The 24172-nt window shown below is 51.7% G+C and overlaps 6 protein-coding genes across 6 annotated transcripts; 2 read left to right on the top strand and 4 right to left on the bottom strand.

The window, feature by feature from the left end:
• Nucleotides 1–1857: 1857 nt before the first annotated feature.
• Nucleotides 1858–3273, bottom strand: PFICI_11498 (uncharacterized protein; the record flags this gene model as incomplete). The annotated part of the gene is made up of 3 exons (XM_007840079.1): nt 1858–2240; nt 2293–3007; nt 3139–3273. The coding sequence occupies 3 exons, from the start codon at nt 3271–3273 to the stop codon at nt 1858–1860; spliced, it is 1233 nt and encodes a 410-aa protein (XP_007838270.1).
• Nucleotides 3274–9307: 6034 nt separating this feature from the next.
• On the bottom strand, nt 9308–11182 carry PFICI_11497 (uncharacterized protein; the record flags this gene model as incomplete). The annotated part of the gene is made up of 1 exon (XM_007840078.1): nt 9308–11182. One exon carries the CDS (start codon nt 11180–11182, stop codon nt 9308–9310), a length of 1875 nt encoding a protein of 624 aa, XP_007838269.1.
• Nucleotides 11183–12331: 1149 nt separating this feature from the next.
• PFICI_11496 (uncharacterized protein) lies at nt 12332–14035 on the bottom strand (the record flags this gene model as incomplete). The annotated part of the gene is made up of 4 exons (XM_007840077.1): nt 12332–12540; nt 12600–13611; nt 13671–13711; nt 13771–14035. The coding sequence occupies 4 exons, from the start codon at nt 14033–14035 to the stop codon at nt 12332–12334; spliced, it is 1527 nt and encodes a 508-aa protein (XP_007838268.1).
• A 2026-nt stretch (nt 14036–16061) lies between these two features.
• On the top strand, nt 16062–17959 carry PFICI_11495 (Polyadenylation factor subunit 2; the record flags this gene model as incomplete). Its single annotated transcript, XM_007840076.1, has 2 exons — nt 16062–16247; nt 16310–17959. 2 exons carry the CDS (start codon nt 16062–16064, stop codon nt 17957–17959), a joined length of 1836 nt encoding a protein of 611 aa, XP_007838267.1.
• Nucleotides 17960–18740: 781 nt separating this feature from the next.
• Nucleotides 18741–19814, bottom strand: PFICI_11494 (Mitochondrial nuclease; the record flags this gene model as incomplete). Its single annotated transcript, XM_007840075.1, has 1 exon — nt 18741–19814. The coding sequence occupies one exon, from the start codon at nt 19812–19814 to the stop codon at nt 18741–18743; it is 1074 nt and encodes a 357-aa protein (XP_007838266.1).
• A 2473-nt stretch (nt 19815–22287) lies between these two features.
• PFICI_11493 (uncharacterized protein) lies at nt 22288–23983 on the top strand (the record flags this gene model as incomplete). The annotated part of the gene is made up of 3 exons (XM_007840074.1): nt 22288–22351; nt 22426–22556; nt 22622–23983. 3 exons carry the CDS (start codon nt 22288–22290, stop codon nt 23981–23983), a joined length of 1557 nt encoding a protein of 518 aa, XP_007838265.1.
• Between the last annotated feature and the right edge of the window lie 189 nt (nt 23984–24172).

Below are 24172 nucleotides of genomic sequence, written 5' to 3'. Positions count from 1 at the left end.
GAGTCCAACAATGGCATAGGCCCAGGTTATCGATAAATTAGGAATCTCCGAAGAAGCGACGAAAATCATGATTAAAAAGCCCTCTAGCCTCGGGAGGAACCATTTTTATGAGGCGGACTCTTGCTTGCAGGAGGAGAGATACTGCCAAGGACTGCAGATACAAACGAGGTATCCACAAGCCACTCTCGCAAGAAAAGAGAGGAAACACTGTTTCCACTGCGGTCGCGATTCCGTGTCTGGAACCCTGTCGAGTGCGCAATTATCATGGACACACACGCGCGTATATACGCGTCTGCCTCGGACATGGCCACCGTCAAAGTGTTCTGTGTCGAGGAGGCAGTGAACTGTGTGCAAATGCAAGAACAATACACGCCAAGTTTGGGTAAGGTCTCACGAATTCGGAGTATGAAGTTCGGGGTTTGTAACCTATTCGTCCTGTCACGGGGCCGCTCATCGTTGGGGTAAAGTCGGACAGACAAGCCCAGAGACAAACAGGGTAAGCTCTCTTCTCGTGTTGCATACCTAGGCATATGCAGCAAAGACAGAAGAAAGCTGCAAGGTGAGGGAACACATCGTGTCAGCCGCTTCCAGTCTCTTTTTTTATTGAATTACGCGGGGTAAGAGAGCGGGCAAGACACCTGCTTCCTCGGAGATGCACGATTCTCGCAGCCCTCAGCCTGCATGAGAGGCCTCGAATCGTCTTTCCTTTTTCAATTGTGAAACTGGATTTCGAATATGTGATTCTACGTCAGAAGGTATATATACATTTGGTTCAGTTGACCGAGTTTGGATCACTGCGTGGAATACCCCTCAAATCCCGCTCGCTTTGCACCGGTCTGGCCAAACAGCAATGGGTCGCAGACCGGGTAGTACAAGCCAGCAGACGACCAGAACGGCATCTACGGAGACACAAATAGATGACGGCTTCACACACTCGTCCGCCGCCAACGCCGACGCTATCCATCTTTCCCTTCACGCAATGCTGCGTGGCCATATGCCACCAAAGTGAGTAAAAAAAGAACAAGGTCATGATAGAATAGAAAAAATAAAAACAGTGCCAAACAACAGTCCATGATATCTTATTGGCAAGATCTGTAAATGCGTGAATATGTACAGAGAAGAAGTCCGCTGAAGAGGAGCTTCCTTCCAATACAAGACCAGAAATAAAGATATACGCACGAAATGAAGTGTCGAGTCTTCAAGTGCTTGATGCACCAGCAGTACCAATTGTGCGCGACAGATTGATCCTGTGTTTCGACTGACAAGAAATATCGCCATGCCGCAAATAATGCTTCATGCTCGGGCCTGAACTCCCAGATGACCACTCTCACTGTTCAGGGATTGGTTGATTCGATCGCTGTCGTTGCCGGAAAATAACAAGAAAAAAATTGTGATAAATCCAAACCCGGTTCTTTTTGCTTTTTGTGTGATTTCCGTTTCCTCTAACGCCGTTGATGCTTCGCGACGTGAATTGCCGGTCTGCTGATGGGGTATAATGCCTCGATAACTTTTTTTGTTGGTCCTCGTCGAACGGCGCTGAATGCTTCGAAACGTCATTTGCCCCATACACATACAAGTCATGACTTTTTTTGTTTTTCCTTTCCTTCCCCATAGTTCTTTTTCCTGCCCAAGTTTCTGCTTTCACCGATCTGTCGAATTCCTTGAATCGAAAAGGGTGGTGTCGGGGGTTCTCGATTATAGCCTTTTCGTTTTTCTGTTGTGCCCGAACAGGATCGAAACCAGAGACCAGAAACCGCGGGCTCGGCCCTAACTGTCAATCTAGAGTAGACTGCAGGGGACGGTCTCTGAGCATGATCTGGGTCTTCCTGTAGTCCACTCTTCGCTACAGACTCGCACTTATCGCATGCTGCTGGTGTCGAAGGAGAATTGAGAAGGGAAAGCCATCGAGGCACTCAGTCCAAAGGGGTCCCAGTCCAGGGCAGGATCGAGAAGTGCCGTCATAGAAGGATATCCTTGGCCAGTTGTCTGCGTCGAGTCGTGTCCATCGGTTGCGTTCTGTTGTGCCGAAATGCCACTCGCGGCCGGCGGCAGAGACATGCCGTGCTGCGGCTGTTGCTGCTGGTGTTGCTGCTGCTGGGCTGGGTGCTGATGCTGTTGCTGTTGTTGCTGCTGGTGCTGCGGTGGTTGATTGCCGTTGAACTGGCTCGGGTAGGGACCGGGGCCCGAGTTGTCGGGCTCGACGTCGTCGATCATGTCGTTAGGAGCATCGTACTCCTGCTCTGTACTCACATGGTAAGCCTAGGACGCCAAAGGTCTATCGTATAATGGAACGGGTCAGCTTGCCGAGTTGTTTGATGTGATTTTGGAAGTTGGGGGCCGAGTAGAAACCTCCAGGCCGGGCGCCAACACCATTTCCATGCTGCATCATCTGTTGTCGTGCTGCTGCTGCTGCAACGGGGCCCTGCATCGGTGGTAGCTGTCGCATTGGTGCTGGCATTGATGGTCTCATGTTTGGAGGCTCATTGGTCTTTGGAGATACGGCCGAACCCCCAAAGCCGGGAGTTGCGCCGGTTGGAGAAGCGGCATGGGAAGGAGGCGTTGGTCTCGAGGAGGGGGAGGCAACACTTTGCATTCCATGCATAGGCTGCGGCAGAGATCCTGCGCCAGGTTCGAGCTTGGGCGCTATGCTTGAAGCCGACCTGCGCGAGTGGTGTCGGTTGAGGATAGCACGCTGAATAGGAGGAGGTTGAACCATGTTTTGAGGCATGTGTGTTGGTCCAAGGTTAGGGCTGCCAGTCTTGGCCTGAAGCTCGGCCTGGACATCGATTCCTTTCTCAAGGAGGATACGCTCCAACAGGGAGTTTTTGTAGCGCAGCATCAAGCATTCGTCGGCAGCACTTCTATGAGCCGCCTGAAGGTTGGAGAGGTTAGACTCATGGACTCTAATCGTCTCTTCCAGCTGCTTGATGTACTCTGTGCGACGCTCCCGGAAAGCAGCCTGTGCCTGGCGGTTCCTCTGCTTTCTTTCTTCCGAGGTTGCATAGATCTATAGTGTACTGTCAGTATTGGTTTGCACACGACTATTTCCATCGTCACAAAGAGAAGGAAGTAACAAGAAAAAAAGAAGAAGAAAAGTATATAACAAGGTGCATTCATGAGTGCCTTGATGTGACTTACAGGCTTTCGACCACCCTTACGCTTCGCTGGCTGAGCTTCTGGGGCAGTAGAAGGACTCTGCTCGTGGTCAGGAGTCGAGGCCTTGGAGTCAGCAGGAGTGTTTTCCTTGGACGGGTCTTTATGATCGATAGACATATTGTCAGACATGACAGTCTCGACTAAGGAGACGATTGCCGGTTATGTGGGCGGCAAACGCCTCTCGCGGGTTGATCAGATAGCTCAGCACGGGTATGTTTTGTGTAATGGGCAAGCTGGGGGGGTTGACTGTTTGTCAAAACCCGGGTGGTGAGTTTTGATTGTGTAAGTGGTTTCTGGTCCCGGCGATGGCGTGACAGTATACAACACCAACAACGATCACACCTAGAGGCGAGCCAACACCACCACAATTAGAAACCCGGAAACAACAAGCGTCCTTGTCTCGGCAGACTTTTCCAAGCGCGGGTATGCAAAGCTAATCAGTACATAATCTGGGGAAACCGGAGATCCAACGACGTGGAACAGGCGGGCGGGCAGTCAGGCTGAACTGATCTGTCTGTCTCTCTTCCTTTCTGGAGATAAGGATGGGATGATCCAAGCGGCTCCAGGGGGAGTTGTTAGGTAGGTAGTACGTAGTAGTAAGGGGACGTTTGGTGTTCAAAGACGGGTGCGAGATAAGTGATGACAAGTGAGTGTATGGTAAGAGGAAGAAACGACTAAGGGCTTTTTATGTAATTGTTTGTTAAAAGTTGAGTGGAAAGGTGGTTTTGGAGGGCAGATGGTGTGCTTTCCAAGTCTGGAGTAGGGAAGTTCTCAGGTTGAAAAGAGGCACATGCAGTTCCCGACGATGAAGGAAGATTTTCTTTGGTAGAGGAAAAACCACGACAGATGGGGTCAATGGAGCAAATGGTCAGATCAACAGACGACTTTGATGAGGGTTCGTTTCCTCTCTGTGACAAGCTGCTTTTTTGCTGTTCGGGCCGCCTTGGGAACCCAGAGACCTTAGGAACTTCGTTTACCAGGAGGAGAATGTTTTTTTTTCTCCCCTTGCGTTTGCCGTTGTGTGGAGAGCCACTGCTAAAAGCTCTTTAATTTTTTTTTTCTTCGTCGTCTTTTTTTCCAGTCTCGGAGCTGGGCTGGCTAACAGTAGTAGGTCCAGTAGGTACATACACTACGCCAGGTACGTAGTTGCTGGACGTTGTTCACCACAGACAAACAGACCAGACAGCCCGCTTTTGCTCGGCTGGGTCATTCGGGGGCCTGCAAGTCTATTGCCTGTGCATGCGTGGTGTGGACTTGGACTGGGACTGGGTAACCGGGACTGGGACTATGGATGGGCGGCTGCTGGGTCCTATCCTTCGCTGGTACTCAAGCCAGGTACCGGTACTTTGCCAAAGGAACTTGAGCGGAGCCCGAATTTTTTTTTTCTTTCTCTCTCCCCTTCCCTTTACAATGGGGCTCAAGTCGTGAGTCGTGAAAGATCCTAGGCGTTTCCTGTTCTAGTGACGCGCCTGGTTTTAAATGGAATGATTTTTTTTTTCTTTCCCTCTTTCCCAGTCCTGTCTGAGATCCGCCCTGTGCCACGGGACGAAGCTTAGCCTCGCAAGACGGGCCCAAGTGGCTGGCCGTGTTGCCGTGAGCCGGGCTAGGACGGTGAAGTAAGGCACAGGGTCTTTGGTGGTAAGAGTTGTGCGTCTTTTAGAGCCAAGGAAGGGGGCCAATTCCCCTTACAAGAGTGTGAAAGTCGGATATAATAATAATCACACTTGTAGGTAGGTATTTCTGCTTGTCTTGAGAGGGGCAGACGGAACGGCCACGGCAGAACGCATGTAGGTTCAAAGTCAATGAAAACACCCGGTACCTATCCGTAGGTAGGGTAACCCGGAAGGATGAAGAACAAGACGTCTGTCTGGTGCTGACGACGGGCGGACGTATCAAACAGTGGTGTGTCAGGTAATGCAATAGGTAAGGTAGTTCTGTTCAATGTAGTAGGTAGGTCAAGGTAGGGTGAGTAGACAGGTTAGAATAGAATGAGAATGTACTTGATGTGTTACAACAAGCTCCTGGCAGTTAGCTCAGTAGTTGCTTGAGTCCACAAGAAGGCCAACCAAGCACGAGTGCAAGCTGTGGTACAATGTATTGCATGAAATGTAGGCACAGTTCCATCAACAAGCAAATATCGATGGTAATAAGGTGTAGTAGTGAAAGTAGCAAGTCGCTCGTGGTGGAGTAAAAAGGCTGCTCAATCTCAATTGGAGCTGCCTCTGCAATTCAGTCGCGGAGGCTGCTGCTGCTTCTTCTTCTTGGGGTCCTTGTTCATATAAAGTAATTGAAACTTGGGTACTCGGTCCACGCAAGCCTGGTCTTCCTGTTAAGTGCATAAACCGGGGTGAAAATTCGAACCCCAGTGACTTTGAGAAGACGTGCATGACATCCTGGTAAGTACAGAGTATCACATCATCCTCGATCCGGCGACCTGCAGGCTATATACTCTGTGTAGGCATTGTAGATGAACAAGAAGAATCAATCAATCATCATCATCATCATCAATATGTGCGCTCTCTTTCTTTGTGGGTTTTCTCAAAGGCTTTGGGAAATGGGCACCTAGACAGTGACGGTTTCCCAGTGCACATGTCCCAATTGGTGTAAAGTAAGAAAATCAAAAGGACTTTGGAATAGATACACACAACTTCTTTCAAAACCCGCCGATTTCGTTTTCCTGTCCGAATCCAGCTACAGATATATACTGGATGCTCTGCGTAAATTCACTTGAATAGGGTTCATTGTTGATTCACAGTAAAATCAACTGAATGCCCGTCAAGGACGGTGATATATTTTTATGATACTCCCGGGCCCAACGTTCTGGAGGGGTTCAAACTCTAACCATTAGCGCCGGACGATGTTGTCATCCCGAGCTTGAGCATTCATTGCATGTCATGGTTGCGCCTCGAGCTCAGCATGACGGGCGTGCTCAGTTCAAACCACGTTTTGGCACTTTAACCAAGGGAGAGGCCGTTAGTGAAGCTAGGGACGTGCACCTCAGTATTCTTCTTGGTACGAAAGGCTACCATCACGACAGAGACATGAGATTGGAAGCATCGGATGACGGCGGGCTCGATTGTCTTTCCCAGAGCGATCTGGTATCTGAAAGTGAGGTGTGCAGTCCTGACATCTCTGCCTGGGCTCTGTAGCTGGTGACTAGATAGAAACAAACCATCTCTGACTACAGACCAAGTTATCTCCTCTCCTTATACGCTAGCAATCCCGACTTTCACAGCAATCGAAAAACAATACCAACGTTTGTCTAGTACGTAGTCTCATCCCTACCCATATATTTGGGAGAATGCACCTTCAGGGTTGATGGGTGTCGCTTAACCCGGTGACAGTAGTCACGTCAGTCTGCGCATCACGCGAATCGGAGTAATCGATGGGCTAGCTGGACAAAACCCAATGAGCGATGATGTACCGCTGGCGCCTCTAGACACCCTTTTCATGTGACCAGCTGGTTGTTTGCTTGTTTGCGCTGTCAGTTGGTTTTCTGGTTGCTTTTGATTACCCCTCCTTCCACCCATTACAAGTCGCCGTCCGCCTGTCGTTGTACTACATGAACTCTGATAATTGCATTGCCAAGCATGCCCGGTCCAGCCAGCTCCAGCTCCAGCTCCCAGCTACCTGCCCGCCATCCTGTCGTCCCAGTTCCGTTGGTCGGTTTTAGTCTTCACGCAACAACTGTCACTCCATGCCTACCCATAATAAGAATTCAATAGAATTGCCCATCTCTACTTCATTATTGCCCCCCTATCTTGCCTTGTTGTTGCCATGATCTGCTCGAAAATTCATTGCGTTCCAGCGCCAACTCCACTGCGCCCGTATGAGGGCGATTATTGTGCAAGCACCGTTCCGCTATGCGAATTGAACAAATTCCGCGACAGCCAAACCTGATGGATATTTTGCCCCGAAAGGGAAAGGAATTCCACAGCCCAGCAACCTCGACTGCCGACCCTTCGGACGCATACCGTATTGGTAAAAGTGTGCCTTGGCGTTGCTAGCCTGGCTCGCCTGGGGAAACGATCCTTGCGAGATCGATTATGCATCTCCGAGGAGCTGTCCCGCTGTTGCCCACGCTGCCCGTCAGCCGTCCGTCCCTTGGAGCCACTTTGTTCCTTCGTCTGGTTTGTGGCGCGCTGAGGCTGTCAAGGTCTGTTGGGTGCTGCTAGGCAGCTTCTTAGCCATGTTCGAGCTCCGCCCGGCGCCGGCCTTGATGTTAATATAGCACTGGACAAGAGTGAAGCCACCGACTGAGCGCTGCAGCCCCCCAAACACACAAATGTGCGCACCATTGCCTGGCAATGGCTCCTTGACATCGACCCGATCGAAAGAAGAATGTCAAGTGCCAGTGATACGACATGCTCAGGCCGAGGTTTGGCAACAAATGCTCCTATTGACGATGTTTAGGAGTTTACTAGACGCCGATAGACTCGGAGACAACACAACTCACATCACGAACCACGCTCTGTTAAAGGTGATCTTTGACCTGGCCTAGCGACTCTGTCTTCCGCATTTTTGCGTCATTGCCGACCCTGACTCGACTGCCCAGCCCTATCCCCATTGCAAATCATATATAGCTGAAATGCAATTCAGTTCTACGTACAGCAAGCCAAGACGATCGACATTGCCGACAGAATCATCGGCGTTGACTCCAGAGCAGAGCCGGCTCTGCAATATGCTACACAGCAACGCCCACGGCGCCGCCAGACTGTCAGGTAACCTACGCGCCGGAGCAAAGTGAGACAAGACTTTTCTCCCATTACCTTCTGGAAGGATTCTAGCGCTCTTCTGGAAACTCACACCCCTGCGTCAATAGCCTTTTAGTTGCAAATCCCCTTTTCATGCTAGTGACAAGTCGACATCCTTGACATCTGCAGCTGCAACGTTCCAACGGTGACATGGTTTACTGTACCCAGTTTGCCTTGGTCTGAGTGTCGACATGCCGCCGATCTCGCTCCATCGTTGCCTCTGTATCGCCTGAGCTGTCTGGCGTTTGCGGGCAAGATTGCCTCTTATCACGATGCCGGAGGACGATATCCCTGATATAAACCAGGTTGATCAATGTGTCCTGACTCGCAAGTCGTCACAGGAAGATAGCAAATTTTGTCTTCTTGCATGAAACAAGCATTTTCAAGCTCGTCACATCAGACGATTATAGCTCGTTGCGATTGACGCCTTCGTCACTGGCTTCCACACGTCGACGAATCACTGCGAGCTTCGGACAATATAGAGCACCAAGCACAACGACCGACTTGCGACACCCGACGACAGGAGCGCGCGCTATGGGCACAATACCTTCAAAGTGTCTCGTGTGCACCAGTTATCAACCCCATATCTCTAAACCGCCGTAGGGCAACTGTCAATCAGATCAGAGTGACGTGCGGACTGGATTTGCTAGCTTGGCTTACATCACCTTGCCCTTTGCCGGAACATACTACAGCAACTTAGTCATCATGGTTGTCCTCATATGTACTCAGAGATAGCGTAGAGCACTGCTGCATTCGAACGACGGACAGGAATCTTCCAGGTCAGTATAATACCCAAAATAAATCCGTACGTCGCAGCGAGGGTTTTGAAGGCCGGCGCCCCGAGTTTCGGTTGACTCAGACCTTTAAAATCATACGGAAGGGGTCTATACACCAACAACCCCAAACTGTCAATGGCTGCACAAAGAAACATGCTGGTGATGGCAAGATGCCGAGTACATGAGAGTGAGAGAGTTTATGCTCGTGAAGAATTGAATCCTGCCAAGATTTGAAAATTCAACATACAGCTAGAGTCGGAACATGATGAACATCATGATAGACACAACTCATCGCTCTGACTGGGAAGGTCTGAGCTTCACGCTTGGTGACGAGGGCTGTTTCGCACCTGCGGGTGTACATTCCAAGTCATATCCTCAAAAAGCCTAGATTTGAATATTATCGCAAGGGAACAGGCTGTGTAGATATACATACCAGGTATACAATGTATAAACAAGAGTTGAATTCATATTCAAGAATAACGTGGTCATTTGAGGCAGGGTAGTTCTGGCACAAATCACAGCAAAAGGATAACAATCGGTTTTGACATGTCAATCAATCAAATATACTCATGTTGCCTATATGTACAAATCTAATTTTCCATTTTCTTCTTCTTTGCGCGTCTACGACCTAGTACCCCTGATCCCATTCCCAAGATCAATCGCCAGCACGGCAACTAGAAGCAACGCATTAAAGGCAGCCATCATGTAAAAAGGTGCACCAGTGCTAGCAACGTCGAAAAGGTATCCTCCCAGCTTGGTGAGCAACAAGATGGCGGCACCGCCACACCACGAATAGACGCCTGCCACCGAGCCCTTGAGCTGAACACGCGAGACAAGCTTCTCATCTTCCTGCCGCGTGATTTCGTGCCCGTTGCCATTCTCTAGCAGCGGTGCATTCTCGCCCTCGCCCTCGCCCTCGCCCTCGCCCTCGCCCTCGCCGCCATCCCGTCCCGACGACGTTGGGGAGACGGCGACGGGCAGGTCAGCGCTCAAGACACCTCGCCCTAGAGAGCCGAGACTGCAGACAATAGCACCAATCTGGCTAATGCCCAGCAGCGCGACAACTAGAAAGACGACACCACCTCCGCCTCGACCGTCAATGTCCCTGTATTCCGGGCTCGGCAGACGGGGAAAGGCGATATAGCCCACGACACCGCAGAGGGTAGCAATCAGGATCGGCAAGTTGATACCGCGCCACTTTCTGGCGCTCAGGTATCCAAACAGCGGTGCGCACATGAGGGCAATCAATTGTGCCACGCCGCTCAGGATAGAGGAAAGAATATAGGCCGTTCGACACTCCTTTTTCAGCTCGGGCGACGGGTCGTTGGGCGAGCCTTGGCAAAAGCCGTTGCTGATGAAGAAGGTGTTGATGTAGAGTGGGATAAAGAGGCTAATGGCCACGGTGCTGGCGCGAGCCACGAAGCCACCTAGGTATCCGACGGCAATGTGCGGATCAGTCAGGCCTAGGCGAAGCGAGGACATGAGGAGATGGCGATACGCCAGAGGTCGGTGCCCGGCAGCAGCGGCCGGTGACGTCTCGTCGTCGCTTGCAATGGCACCCGCCTCCCTCTTCCGCTTGAGGCCGAGCAACATGCGCCAGCCCTTGCCCTCCTCTCCCTTGAGATCCTTCAGGCCGATGAAGACGAAAAGGGCTACGCCTAGGGCCACCAACGCCACGACGTAAAAGCTGTACGTGATGGCCTGGGCGGGCGTAACACCCTCGCGCTTGGAAAAGCGTGTCGGCAGCGGTAGAAACAGGGCCAGCGCAACCAAAGCGCCACATCCTGTGAAGAGACCCACGAATCCTGCCAGCGCCGATGGTTTGCGTCCTCTGCCGTCTTCATTGGTGGACGACTGGTTTTCATCGTGGGTTCCAGCACCCCTCCTGCGACTGCTACTGCTCGAGCCGTCTGCGCTGAGACCTCTCGAGTAGCTCTGCGGCGTAATCGTGGCATCGCTCTCAAAGCTCATGGCCACGCTGTGTCTCTGGTTTGGCTTCCTGGCGCGTCTTCTGTGCTGCTGCGCACCGTCATCGCCCGTGTCCTCTTCTTCCAGCCCTCCGTCGTCTGTCAAGTTTGGCAGAATGGCCGTGACCATGGTGGCAGCAGCGGTGGCGCCGAGGGCAAACAGGATCCGGACAGCCACGAGGGCGCGGACGCCGGCCCAGCCCTGGGGCACCTGAACAAAGCAGACGAGGCTGAGGCCAATGACGGTATATCCCAACACGGCGACCCAGCGGACGCCGAGGCGGTCCGAGACGAGACCCCAGGCGGGGCAGGCGACGAGGGCGACGACCTCATCGACAAAGCCGAGGGTGCCGACAATGTCGCCGACGCGGGTCTTGATGTCGACGAGGTCGGTGATGAGGAACGACACGGCCGAGTTGAGGAAGACGAGGAAGGAGATGCTGAAGAGCGAGATGCCGAGCAGGTACGTTGTCGCCTGCAATGGCGTCGCCGAGGGCGAAAACGGGAGGAGGCGGCGGATGCGCGCCATTGTCCTTTCTGTCTCTATCACGACACACCTGCGCCCTCTCTCTCTCCGTCTCCGTCTCTGCTTATGTATTGTTGTTCTTGTTTGGAATATGCTCTTCTTCTTTTCTATGATATCACGATGTTTTGAGGACCTCGGGACGTCGGATGTCTTGGAGGGGTCACCCCGAGCTTGCCTTCAATCAACCAGTGCTTGCTGTCAATACAGTCGCTGGGCCAATTTACAATTATGCACACACACACACAAAAATCACATCTTCAAAGATTGAGGAGAAAGGTAAGTAGGCGCGGCGACCGCCGAAGAATGGAAAAGAATTTGGTTATGTTGTTATTGTTGTTGTTGTTTGTTTTGATTTGCGCAGCTTTTTCAGTTAGACTAGAGGTTGGTTGGGTTGAATGGCAAGATCCGAGCTTGGGGCCTTTGGGTTCCTGTTCTGTTTCATCGCAGGGATATGCTAGACACTCTTCGCTCGGAGCCCGACGATGACGTGGGGATCCTACCTGTCAATTAGCGATCCACTATATATATACGTATGTGGGAATAGATGAGGGACAAAAAAAACCCATTTTTCAACCAGACAACCCACTTGTTCAACATTGGAAAAAGAGAGTGAAGTGTACAATTATGCGATATGATACGGTATTGGAAGAAATAGAACCAACGGTCGTCCACGTGTTATACTGCGAAAAGAGAAGAACAATAAAAAGTATGCAAAAAGGTGGTATCCAGATTGTATCTGGAGGAAAGCGATGATGAGAGTGGGACTTGAACCCACGCACGTTTCCGTACCAGGAAGTAGGTGTTAAGGTGACCTTAACCTGGCGCCATAACCAACTCGGCCATCTCACCGTGGTCGTTGACGAACAAGTGGTCTTAATGCAGATCAAGATAGTTTCTATTCAATGTCAAGAAATGTTCATATCGACACAGCGTGGTTTTTGTTTCGTACCACGGAAATTCTAGTACAGCTAGCTCTACATGTCGAGATCGATATATTGTTCTAATCGTAACTTATTCCACTTTCGACCCAAGAAACAAGAGCGCCATTCTACCACATTAAGAGAGTGTTTATGCGGTAAGTCGAAAGGTAAGAACTTTTCTTCAGTCATGAGGTTCAACTAACCTCTATAGACACGGCATCAAAGTAATAAATCATGCCTTGATCTTGCTCACGCTTCCAAACTTGGCCTGCCAGGCATAGTAGTAGATCAATGCGGCGAAAGGCTGGCCAAGAATGGTAAAGGTGATCCAAAATGTGCAATTTCCAACAATCTTGCCTCGTGGCTCGCCCACAAACTTCTTGACCAAGTCTGTCATCACAATTAATGGCAGTTGCATCATCATGCCTAGAAAGGCCACGCCTATATGCCCAGTCAGCAAGATTGCACTACTGCACGAAGAAAGAAAAAAAAAGACTTACCAATGATATTGTGTGTGGGCACTCCGACAGCCATCTCGTGCAAGACGGCCGAGACAAAGAAAACTGCGAGAAAACTGCGGGTTTGGCCATATCCCCTCCCCATCATGGGAGAGTAGACATGTCGCCTCATAAAAGCATGTACAGGTTTGTTCCACATGTTCCAATAGTCGCGCAGACTGGTCGCATTCCACCAGTCGTCGTAGAAGTTTCGATCGCCGAATCTAGTGATTTCGGCCAAAGCATTCAGGGTAGACTGGAAAAGAGCAAAGAAGCCCGCGAGCCAGATGACGAGGGAGATTGTTGATAGCTTCAGCAGCCTTTCCACAATGGAAGCAACACGGAGAGTGCTCATGCTGTTTAGTGAGTTTTGCAGGACGGGAGCCGCATACTGGGCGCTGCAGAACCAAATGAATACGCTCAAGCAGACAGCCTCGCCAATGCGCTTGAATACAAACCTCCAGCGTATCTTTTCGGTCCGGGGGTAGACTGGCTGATATACAAGAGTCGGCGCCCACCAAAAGTAAGCCAGATTGCTCATGGTGATGTTTTCGGGGTAAGGACACTTGGAGTAAATCTCGGGAAGCGCGGCCAATTCGCCCTTCACCGGATGAAGGTAGGCATGGCGGAGATCTCGGTTGGTCAGGGCATAAGAAGCCGTCTTCAGCCAGACGATGATGGCATGCACTTCAGTCGCAGTACCTATCAGTGGGTGGTGAATGTAGCTGTAGACTACCCAGCTGGTTAAACTCAATGCCAAGGTGGCGTTGAGCCCATGCAACCATCTCACCCTGATCCACATGGCCCTGAAGGACTCGGCTTGGTCTTCCGTGGGGCTGGCCGAGCCGCCTCTGCGAACGGCCAGAGCTCGTGATGCCTTGGCCTGTTGTGCAGCAAAGAGCTCGATGGAGTGGGCAACCCACAAAAAGCATGGTATCACAAAGTAAAGACCAAGTCCCAGTAAAACGTCGTGTTTCCGGAAGCCATGGCAGTTTAGACAAATTAAGTTGCCATACTAACGACTGGTGTAAGCCAGGTAAACCGTTGGAAAGGGTAGCACAGAATATAGCTTACCCGCTGCAGGTTCTCAATGACCAAACGAAGGTTTCCCGCAACTAAAAGCAATGGTGAGCATGGGCCTGATCCTGGATAGGAGTTGGTGCAGCAATCATACCAAGAGTGATGACCATCAAATTTCGAAAACCGAGAAAGCTAGGGGCCGCGGCAGCATCGTGGCTCAACGTTGATGGTTGCGTCTTGGAGTGAATGGCTGCAACATGTCTGTATCTCCTCACAAAGGTCGGTGCCCCATTTGCGCGGCCAGTCCTTGTAGGCTCATTGGCATTCTGCTGCTGCTGCTGCGTGCCGGATACCTCGCGTCTACGGCTTGAAATTGGGGAGGTGGCCGTCTCCACGCTCGTAGAGGTTGCTGATTCCATGGTGCTTGCTGTCTCTTCTGTAGCAGGATTCATGGAAACCCTCCAAAACGATCCTCTTTCCCAGTCACTAATTGGCAGGGCACCAACACATGAGCAAAGAAAGCAGGCAGGCAAATACTTGATGATGAGGTGATGTGAAGTCGGCTGGGTGGTTCGGATCGACTTATGGAAGATTGTTTGCGTTGACCCGAGATGCTTTAGAGTTTCGTCACTGATAGCTGGATACCCCTCCAAACTCTAAAAAAAAAAAATGCTGATGGCGAGTTCCAGGGCGCCGCGCCGAGCTATACTTCCAAGCTCCTCAGGCAAGGTGTCTCTGATAAGGAAAATGGGCTTGGTGTCTTCGTTGCAGTGATCAGACCCAAGGTTTGCGACTCTCATTTGCTGCCGCGCAATGCGGGAAGGTTGAGAAGTAAATATTATGGGTTCTTGTGTTGCGCAATGAAGATAATTTAAATGATAATGAACATCAAGGACTGCCGGTCTCCCGCGGCGGCTCCGCCCTTGGGCTACGTAGCTCTAGGCAAGGGAAAAAGGGAAACGTATGGACAGGAGGGAGAGCTGGCCTGGGCTACCTGAGTGCCAAGCAAGCTCCTTTCTGGCCAGACGCAATTGAGTTTTCCAAGGTTGTTATCCAGGGTGAAGCGACAGAGGGGAAATGCTGCAGCAGTCAAATCATACCACAGCTCGCGGTCGGCTAGCCACTGCAGGATGTACGTAGGTAATGTAGGTAGTAGATAGCTCGAGGGTTGTGCTGCTAGGCTGCATCTGCATTTGCATTTGCATTTGGTTGGCATGGGCATTGGATGGGCAAGACTGGAATGTTGCTATCTACTCCAATCTCTCTCATTCTCTCGGTATGTGTGTGCCCGTAATAACACCGCTGTGCAGATAATAGTACTGGCAAAATGTTTTGACGAAATCTACTCCGGACGCGAGTTTAGCAGCGATTGGATATTGTTTGTCCCTTTGCCATTTACTGGCATATTGCATTCAGACCCTGGCGATCTCGAAAATGTCAGGGCTCTGATATGCCAAGACGTATGTGGGCTGACGCATGTGATTGCGAACGTTGTGGATTCAGGAATTCATTGACTGAAAGCACACAGATATAGGGCCGCCTGGCCACTGTGAAAGGGAAAGCACTGGCGCTGGAGAGACAGAGGACAGTTCCAACAGTTCAATTCACCTTGCCTCGGAGGTTGTCGGCTCGGTTACCGGCGGGTTGTCTACGTACTAGGAGGCCAGACTTTTCTTCATAAAGGGGTGAATGAGTGCTGTAGTGATTATCAATAAAGTGCAACTTTGAGTATGACATGTCGAGTAAATAAAATAACTTCTGCTTGCACATATGGGGTACAGAACTCGAGTATGTGTTGCAAATCTGCCTTTTGTCTTAGTAGCGCAAATTGATTCCCTATGATCGGAATTAGCCAGTGAACATCAGTGTCACCTCCAATATTAACAACTACATTCCAAATGAAGAGGGAATCACGTCACGGGTGATTCCGGGCTGTCTAAGTGTTGCCAGCTGGTTCATCTCGTTGGCGTTATCGAAAAGATAAGAAAACGAAAACCGGGCTACCTACAGAGTAGGAACGTGCCTGCTGTACCTACCCCTCCAGGCCAGCTTGGGGGCCTTGGAGCTCAAGCTAAAGCTCAAAAGCTCATCTGGTGGATTTTCTCTGCGCGTGTCTGACTGAACTCAAGCCCAGCGCGCGCGCGCCGCCTGCAATCGACCACCCCCAAGCCAAGCCCATTCCGCGTGCGTGCCAGCAGTAACCCATCAGCGAACAGGAGTGGAGCTCTTTCTCACAGCAATTCCATACTTGCCATCAGCCTCGTCCATCTGTCTGGTGTTTTGTGTCTTGCTACGTAGGCTCATGTGACGCCAGCCACATTCCTCACCAGCATCATCTCTATTTTGTCATACTTGTACCATTCATCACAGGCGACGCAAGCCACACAGCTCACATGACTTGGGCATCGTAGTCGTCACATAGCTTATTCTGGCAATATCGACGCGATGGCCTACGAACCGCGCGGAGGTGATCACGGGCCTGATGGCATCGGCTTTGTAAGGGCCAGAGGTCGGCGCCCAGTCACTGATTATGGCGCCACCATGGTGCACTGGATTCGCGATCGCCGGCCGCGGTACCAGGGTTCCTTCAAGGGCGAGGCTGAGCGCCCCAGCGCCAGCTATATTGTCGATGTAGGTAGCCTTCGGGGGACGGCCTGGCACACTGGAAAATGTAATGCTGATCCCTCCTCAAGATGCTCCCACCGCTGGCCAGAGTTACCAGTCCTGCAGATTCCGTTCCTGCAAAACACTTACACTCATCGCTCAACAAAATCAAGCATCCCGTCAACGTTGTGCGATGGACACCAGAGGGCCGTCGGTTGCTGACCGCGTCCACAAGCGGAGAGTTCACCCTGTGGAATGGCACTGGGTTCAACTTTGAGACAATTATGCAGGCTCACGATGTTGCCATTCGGGCCATGGCCTACTCTCACAGTGATGACTGGCTGATATCCGCCGATCACGATGGTACTATCAAGTACTGGCAGCCAAACTTCAACAATGTCAAAGCTATTCAGGTTTCTCACGATCCAATCAGAGATCTTGCCTTCAGCCCCAACGACTCCAAATTTGTTACTGCCTCGGATGATTCCAAAGTGAGAATTTTTGACTTTACCGGTGGTGTCGAGGAACGCGAGCTTAAAGGCCACGGCTGGGATGCAAAAAGCTGTGATTGGCATCCTACCATGGGGCTTATCGTTTCCGGATCAAAGGACCATCTGGTCAAGTTATGGGATCCGAGAGCGCCTGGACGATGCTTGCGTACGCTGCATGGGCACAAGAACACCATTACAAAAACATTGTTCGAGCGAGTCCGTGGAAATTGCTTGGCAACTTCTGCTCGGGATCAAACAGCAAGAGTCTTTGACTTGCGAATGATGAAGGACGTATGTTTATTGAAAGGTCACGAAAAGGACATTTCGACCCTTGCATGGCATCCCATCCACCCCAACCTTCTGAGCACTGGAGGCTCCGAGGGCTCTCTATTCCACTACCTTTTGGACGAACCGAATACTCCAGCAGGTCAACCTATAAGTGTTAGCCCTTACGAGAGCGCGGATCCATCTTCAGCACCGGCGCAAACTCTGTATCCCGCGCACAAAATACCGTTTGCGCATGATTATGCCATATGGTCGCTTGATTGGCACCCACTAGGCCACATTCTAGCCTCCGGATCCAACGATCGTATTACGAGATTCTGGTCGCGGGCTAGACCTGGGGACGCGGAGGTATTCCACGACAGATATCACATTGGGGAGGCTGCTGCCGAGGCTCAAGGAACATGGCATCGCCGTGATGCACGTCGCCAACGGCAAGAAGAGGAAGAGCAAGAGCTCGAGGACGAAGCAGAAGGACTCGTCGACCAGAAAATGCCAGCCAAGAGTCAACAGCCCGCAGGTCTCCCGGGTTTACCGGGTCTGCCAGGTCTCAGTTTACCTGCCAATGGCGTCCCACCGCCTCTGCCACAGATTCCCGGCGTCGGTGCGTCCGGTGTCGTGCCACCGCCTCTTCCGTTCCCGATACCTCCCAATCTGAATGGCGCTGCTCCACCTCCTCCCATACCTGGCATGGATCCCAACGATCCCGAAGCCTTTGCTAGGATCACAGAGATGATGCAGAAAGCTGGTGTTCCATTGCCCCCGCCGCCTGGCATGCTGCCACCCGGGATGGTTCCCCCTCCCAACTTTCAATTCCCGCCTGGCTTTCCTCCACCGCCAATGCCACCGAATGGCGCCGACGGTTCTGCTTTTGATGCTGGAGGCCGCAGAAGAGCCCCCCTTCCTAGTCAAGAGGAAAGCCTGAAGGCAGAACAGAAACGCGGAAATTACACTCGCATTCGCTAAGAAAAAACCAGTCACGAATGCCGAGGACAGCCCCGAGGACCATCTCGAGGCAGGTCCTGAAAAAGGAAAAAGGAACCAAAGCAGGTCCCTAATTAAGATGTCACCTCAAGATAACAAGGGTTGATTGAGGTCGAAGACGAATTCAATACAATGTGAAATTAGTCGATCCGAGGCCGGGGTAAAGAAAAGTCACTGATCAGAAAAGCATGGCTTGTATTTCTAGAGGAGTGCCTGGATAATTTCTGGAAAAATTGGGCCAACAATACCCAAGGCGTTTATAGGAGCGTTTCTTCAGTCATGAGCGATTAAGGGTCCCTGGTCAGAAGCATGAAGCTCAATATACTATCTCGTCGAGTCTGCTAACTGACTCGCAACGATGTACATGTTGACAACTTGGAAGTCTGTTCCCCTTGGTTCCTAGTAAACCAGGTGTTAATGCTATACTACCTAGTAATGCAATGCGACGCGATGCTGTGCTGGTACTGTGCCAATGCTGTTCCCGTATGTCCTGATAATCCAAGCCAGATGTTTCTCAATCTATATTACAAAGACTGCTCCTGTGTAAATTGTTCGCCAAAATCTCAAAAAGGATTCAAACACAAAAGGAAGGGACAAGTGCGCATCCACCCCTGTCCAGGCTCGTCTGAGTTGGCAGAAAATCCATATGCAGGAATAAGACAAATGCTGAGATTCTATAATGTGACAATCCGATTTCCTTCGTTATTATTGTTTGTCATCCTGTAGTTTCCTTCTCTATAGATATGTCGAGGGTCGTAAATCATCACCGCTTGGGGGCGGGCAACGGCGCAGCGGTCGACTTGTTAAATGCCTTTTGTCTCTCGGCATAATCTTTGATGACGAGAGCGCAAGTAGTGTCGGCACACAATCGCTTCCTCCTGGCGACGGGAAGCTTGGAGGCAAACTCGAGACCACTGGCGCGCTCGACGGCCTCGACGGGTACCTCAAAGTCGGTAATGGGCTTCTCGTTGGGGATGGGCGCGTTGGGCAAGACAAAGGCGCCAATGGCGACGGGGCCCGCGGCGGTGCCTGGGGCGGCTTCGGCAAAGATGACCTTGTAAAAGTGTGTGGGCACGGCCACGTTGGGCGGGTTGCCAATCATCTCGTACCGGACATACCACTTGTTGTCAACGGGGTCTTTCTTGGGCAGGTATAGCGGGCCCGTGACGATACGGACGCTGGGGTATCGGACCGTAAGGCGACGGCAGAAGTCCTCAAAGTGCGCCCAGTAGTCGCGGTTGAAGCCCTCGCCGACTTGGGGGCACATGTTGGTCAGGTAAAAGGTGTCGTCCATGGCGGCCTGGGACCACTTGCAGTCGGCGGCGGGCACCTGGTGGCCACGGTCGTAGCCCGAGCGAAAGTAGTCCTTCAGCTTGGCGCGGAACTTGTCGGGCACGCCCTCATCCTCGACAAAGGCGCTGTGCTTGCGGTCGCCGTCGCGTTGTGCCAGCGATGCCGGCGTAATGTGCTCGACCACCCAGTGCGGGTTGCGCGTCCGCCGGTCAAAGGAGGAGACGAGTGCGGCGCGCGTCGCGATGTCGGATACGGGGCCCGGGAAGCCATATTCGAAGACGCCCGAGGGGTCGACGGGGGCACCTCCCAGCAGCGTGGCGGGTGCAGACGTTGAGAGACCGCCGGGCTGGCCTGGCTGCGCAAAGGCCTGCTTCCCGGGGATGGGAATGGGCGCGGAGGCGCCTGTAGATATAGTGGTTGTAGTTGTAGATATCGTGTTGGTTTCGAGCTTGCGCTCGGGACGTAGGCTGTACATGCTTGCAGTAATGGCGGCACCGGCTCCTGCGCTCGCCGCAGCAATGATAGCAAATGTTGTCTTGGACATCTTGAACGAGATCTCACGGCTCCCTCTGGGGAGCGATCCTGGCCGTGGTGGTTTTATACAGGGGAGAAGGAAGCTGGAGGCTTTCGTATCTTTGTCGCTGCTGACAAGAATGACTGGGCAGTCAGGCGTGTGGTGTATGAGTACAGCGAGGTCCACGCGGTAGTTGACAGCGCCTCGTGGTGTTGGGTTGGTGTGCGCACCTGTTGGTCGGTATGTCTCAGATGAGAGTGACTGGATTGGGGGGACGCGGAGAAATTTCTGAGATGCTTGGTAGCAAACGCGCTCCCAGCTTCCAGCGCGATTGCAGGGCTGAAGAATGTGGATTGACGGCAATAGGGCCCCTGCTTTAGCACTTAGGTACGCGGCAAGGGGCATTGACCTGGTGCAACGCTACAGGTTGCGGGTCATAACGGGTTGTCTCTCTCTGGGACCGGTTGGGCGTCTGTTAGTGGACGATGAGCACCGGAGCCGCAAGATCACTTGGGCAGCCCAGCAAACATCATCTGCACTGGCCTGTTGATCAGTACGCGGGATCGCAGAGCCACAGTCAGCACTCAAGACGGCGTTTCTCTGGTTACTTGATATCTGGAGGCCTATATGTAAGTAGGCATGACCAGGACTCTGTTTATGGTCCTCATAGGTATGACGAAATTACCAGCTATTGTCCACCACTCAACTGAGCAGTCTAAAGGCGACCAAAGCTGGCATTTGATGTGTAGGAACTCATGCGCTCTGATTAGCTGGTCACGGTTACCGTACTTGATATGACTTTCTGTGTAATCAGTGCCCGATGCACAGGCTCGAGTCCCATTGGAGGAAACAGCCAAATGCAAGTACGTAACACGTAGGAAAGCCAGGAACATGCAGAGAAACATTGGACTTGAGAGCCCGCGTATGGTTCCTAAGAAACAATTCCTTGCAATCATGTATCAAAGGAACTGCAAAAAATGGATGCAAGCACTGATGCTCTCTCTCACTTATGCCCCGCCTGACACGTCGTGCAGTGTACACCCCGCTGGTCGGCGGTTAGAAGCACCGACTATGGAACCCAGGACCCCAGATCAGCAACAAGCAAGGTGCTGACCAAATCGAAAGTCCTTGTTCGTCGCTCATATTGGCAAGGACCCTTGACTGTGAAGATACACCTACGTCATTGCAAGAAACCTTGCCTGTCTGTGCTGGATAAGAAAGGTTTAGAATCCAAATGGGCTTTGTAAATGTAACTACCATTACTTTGCACACGCGGCTGAACGCATTAATAAGGCTAGATAGGATACTTGGGACATGGACATTTCGAGGTCAGGCTGCGTGTGACAGACCACCTGGATGGATAGAGGGCTTGTGATACAATGATCGCGCCCGAAATACACAACGGGTTTGACTAGGCCGGCCCCATTGTGCTGTCAGCGCTCTGCACTGGATTGAGTCAATCACATCTCCATACGCATCCACGCACCCACATGCCTAACAAATGTCTTTTGAATCTTCAAGGTGTCGACAAGGTACGATGGTATAAGTTGGAGAACAAAAGGTGGGCTTTGGGAGGGTATTGAGGCGGTTGGGGGTCTGCCAAGCTGCCCAGCCCATTGCGGATATGTGCATCTTTGTCAGCTCTTCTTTGGCAGCCCGTGGGTTTCCTTTGTTGTTCTCACCGTTCCTGCATGTGCGCCAGATACTAGATCATGGGTCTGACCTAGTATAATAAGTGCCGCCAGGCGCGACGGGGGTCGAGGGTCATCATCGCATCGTTGTAGGTTGTATGCAGTGCTAGCCTTGAAGCCTCCCTCTGTTGACAGTAAGGAGTTATGAGTTCTTGTGCATCACTAGAAAAGTAGAAAAATAGAAGAAGGGGTGTGTACTTGCACATTGATACCGTTTGTTTCACAGGTGGAAATAAGCAACCTTGTGCAACGATCCATTCAGACAGACCATTGTTCCCTCTGCCCATGAAAGCGGTTCTCGTCGATTCCGGGCGATTGTGATAGGCTGGGGGTAGCCCGTGGTGGTCCCTCAAGGTTCTCAGAAACCCCCCTACCTTAGCTACTACCCTCAAGCCCGCCGGACCACCTTGGCGCTTCTTCTGCCTATGCCATCATCAACACAACACCTACCCACTGACCGGGCGACACTACTTTGTACCAATCAAGCGGGACTGGAATCCCTCTAGGTAGGACACCGCCTGCCAGAAAGCCCAACATATTGCCATACAATCTATTGATTGACCTTGGATCTTTCCATTCTCGCCCACTACTCAACTCGAATTCCTCCACGCCCGACCCTATTCGCCTGCTTCTTCAGAGACTCTTGTTTCGAGATTGCTACATCATTTCCTTGTATACATCACAGTTCATGACATTGATTTTTGCGTCCTAGAGAGTGTGTGCAGCAGCACCTGGTTTCGCTGCACCCAACCTGCAAGATTAAACTCGATTCTCTCGAGCACCTTGGAGGCGAGGCTACCTGGTCGGTCATCATGGAGACGATGGAGTTGGACAATGACACAAGAGGCTGGATCATGGCCCTTGTGAGCGGCATTGGTAAGTGACCCTAAGCAAACCCCGATTACTTTGTACGCCGTTGTGCCAATTGCTAACCCGACTTCTTGCGACAGCTTGTGTTCTGGGCGCCAGCGTCATTTGTGTTGACTGGCTTGTCCGACTACTTCCGGGCAAGAAGAACTTTCGTGTACAGGACAGCGACGCTTTCTTGGCTTCGTCGCTAAGCCTGAGTTTCGGCGTCATGGTAGGCAACCTCTCACCAAAGTATTACCGAAGGAAGGACCTTTGATGGCTAACAATTATGCACAGATATTCATGTCCCTGTACAGCATGCTGCCCGAGGCCAAGAGCTATCTCAAGAAAGGGGGCTTTGATGAGCAGCCAGCAGGGTTTCTGCTGATTGGCTCTTTTGTCGGCGGTTTCTTGGGTATCCAGATCATATCTCGACTGTGCCATCGCTTTTTGCCTTCGCATGTCGTTGATTGCGACCATACTCACAAGGAGCAGGCCGAGGACGATCACTCACACCATAATGGCGATGCTCATCGACATCACTCACATGGTGGTAGCTTTCATAGGCACCGCCAACCTAGCCACCAGCATGTGCACGAGGAGAATGGGGCAAACGGACATGCTACCGAATCGACTCCTCTGCTGGGAGGAGACCTCATGCACGATGACGACCACGATACAGAGCAATCAAAAGCTGTCACCGAGGTAAATGACAACTCGGAAGAATCGGCGACTTCAAAGCCAGCTCGCCCCAGAGAAGCCACAGTCAATAGACGGCCATCGATGGTACAGCTCATCACAAAACGAGTCACGTCGTTTGCTGCTGATTCGAAAGCTAATTGCGATGCAAATGGACCGTGCCATGGCTTCTCAGACCCATGTGGGCAGGAATGCTTCAAGGCAGTCAACAGTCGTTCATCATCCAACCTATCACGACCCCCGACTTTTATGCGCACTACAACGGAGACAGCAGCTCAGGCAAACATGCAGACACTGCGTGAGGAGCCTAATGAGTTGCTCGCGCCTCACCAGACATGGGCCCCACAGCGACGTACGAGTCGAGCACGCTCGCGAGGCCCCAGCCGCGACTGGAGTAACAACCGCGTTCCACAAGACGACTGTGTGTCTGAGGACTCGGTCGATTTGGAGGCACAGCACCATCACCACGTCCCCGAGAACGCCTATCTGTCCATCGGACTCCAAACCTCGATTGCCATTGCCCTACACAAATTCCCCGAGGGCTTCATTACTTACGCGACCAACCATGCCAACCCGTCGCTTGGATTTAATGTATTTCTTGCACTATTTGTGCACAACATCTCCGAGGGATTTGCCATGGCTCTACCGCTGTACATGGCCCTCAACAGTCGACTCAAGGCCATGGGCTGGTCATTCCTCTTGGGTGGTTTGAGTCAACCACTTGGTGCTGGTATCGCAGTGCTTTGGTTCAAGATCGCCAAACACACCAACATGACGCCTGACAATGTGGCATATGGCTGTCTCTTTGCAGTCACGGCTGGTATCATGGCAAGCGTGGCATTGCAGCTCTTTGTGGAAAGTCTGAGCTTGAACCACAACCGCAACATGAGCATTCTATTTGCATTTCTCGGCATGGCATTATTGGGTCTCAGCACTGCATTCACTTCGCATGCCCATTAAGGAAGTGAGGGATGGATTACGGAAAAGGAAATAATGAATTACAGGCACACCTATAGACATTGGCCCGGACATATGGGACTCATGATTTATGATCGGTCGCACATCAGCACCGGGCGTTTCTGGTATTGGTACACTGCATTGGTATGGCAATGGATGGTTTTTGACAAGCATGACTTACAGGGCCTCAGC

Source organism: Pestalotiopsis fici (genome assembly GCF_000516985.1).
Source record: "Pestalotiopsis fici W106-1 unplaced genomic scaffold PFICI_Scf_9, whole genome shotgun sequence".
NCBI classification, from domain to species: Eukaryota; Fungi; Ascomycota; class Sordariomycetes; order Amphisphaeriales; family Sporocadaceae; genus Pestalotiopsis; species Pestalotiopsis fici.
The sequence above is the reverse complement of the archived record's forward strand: the minus strand, read 5'-3'. Positions and strand labels throughout refer to the sequence as shown.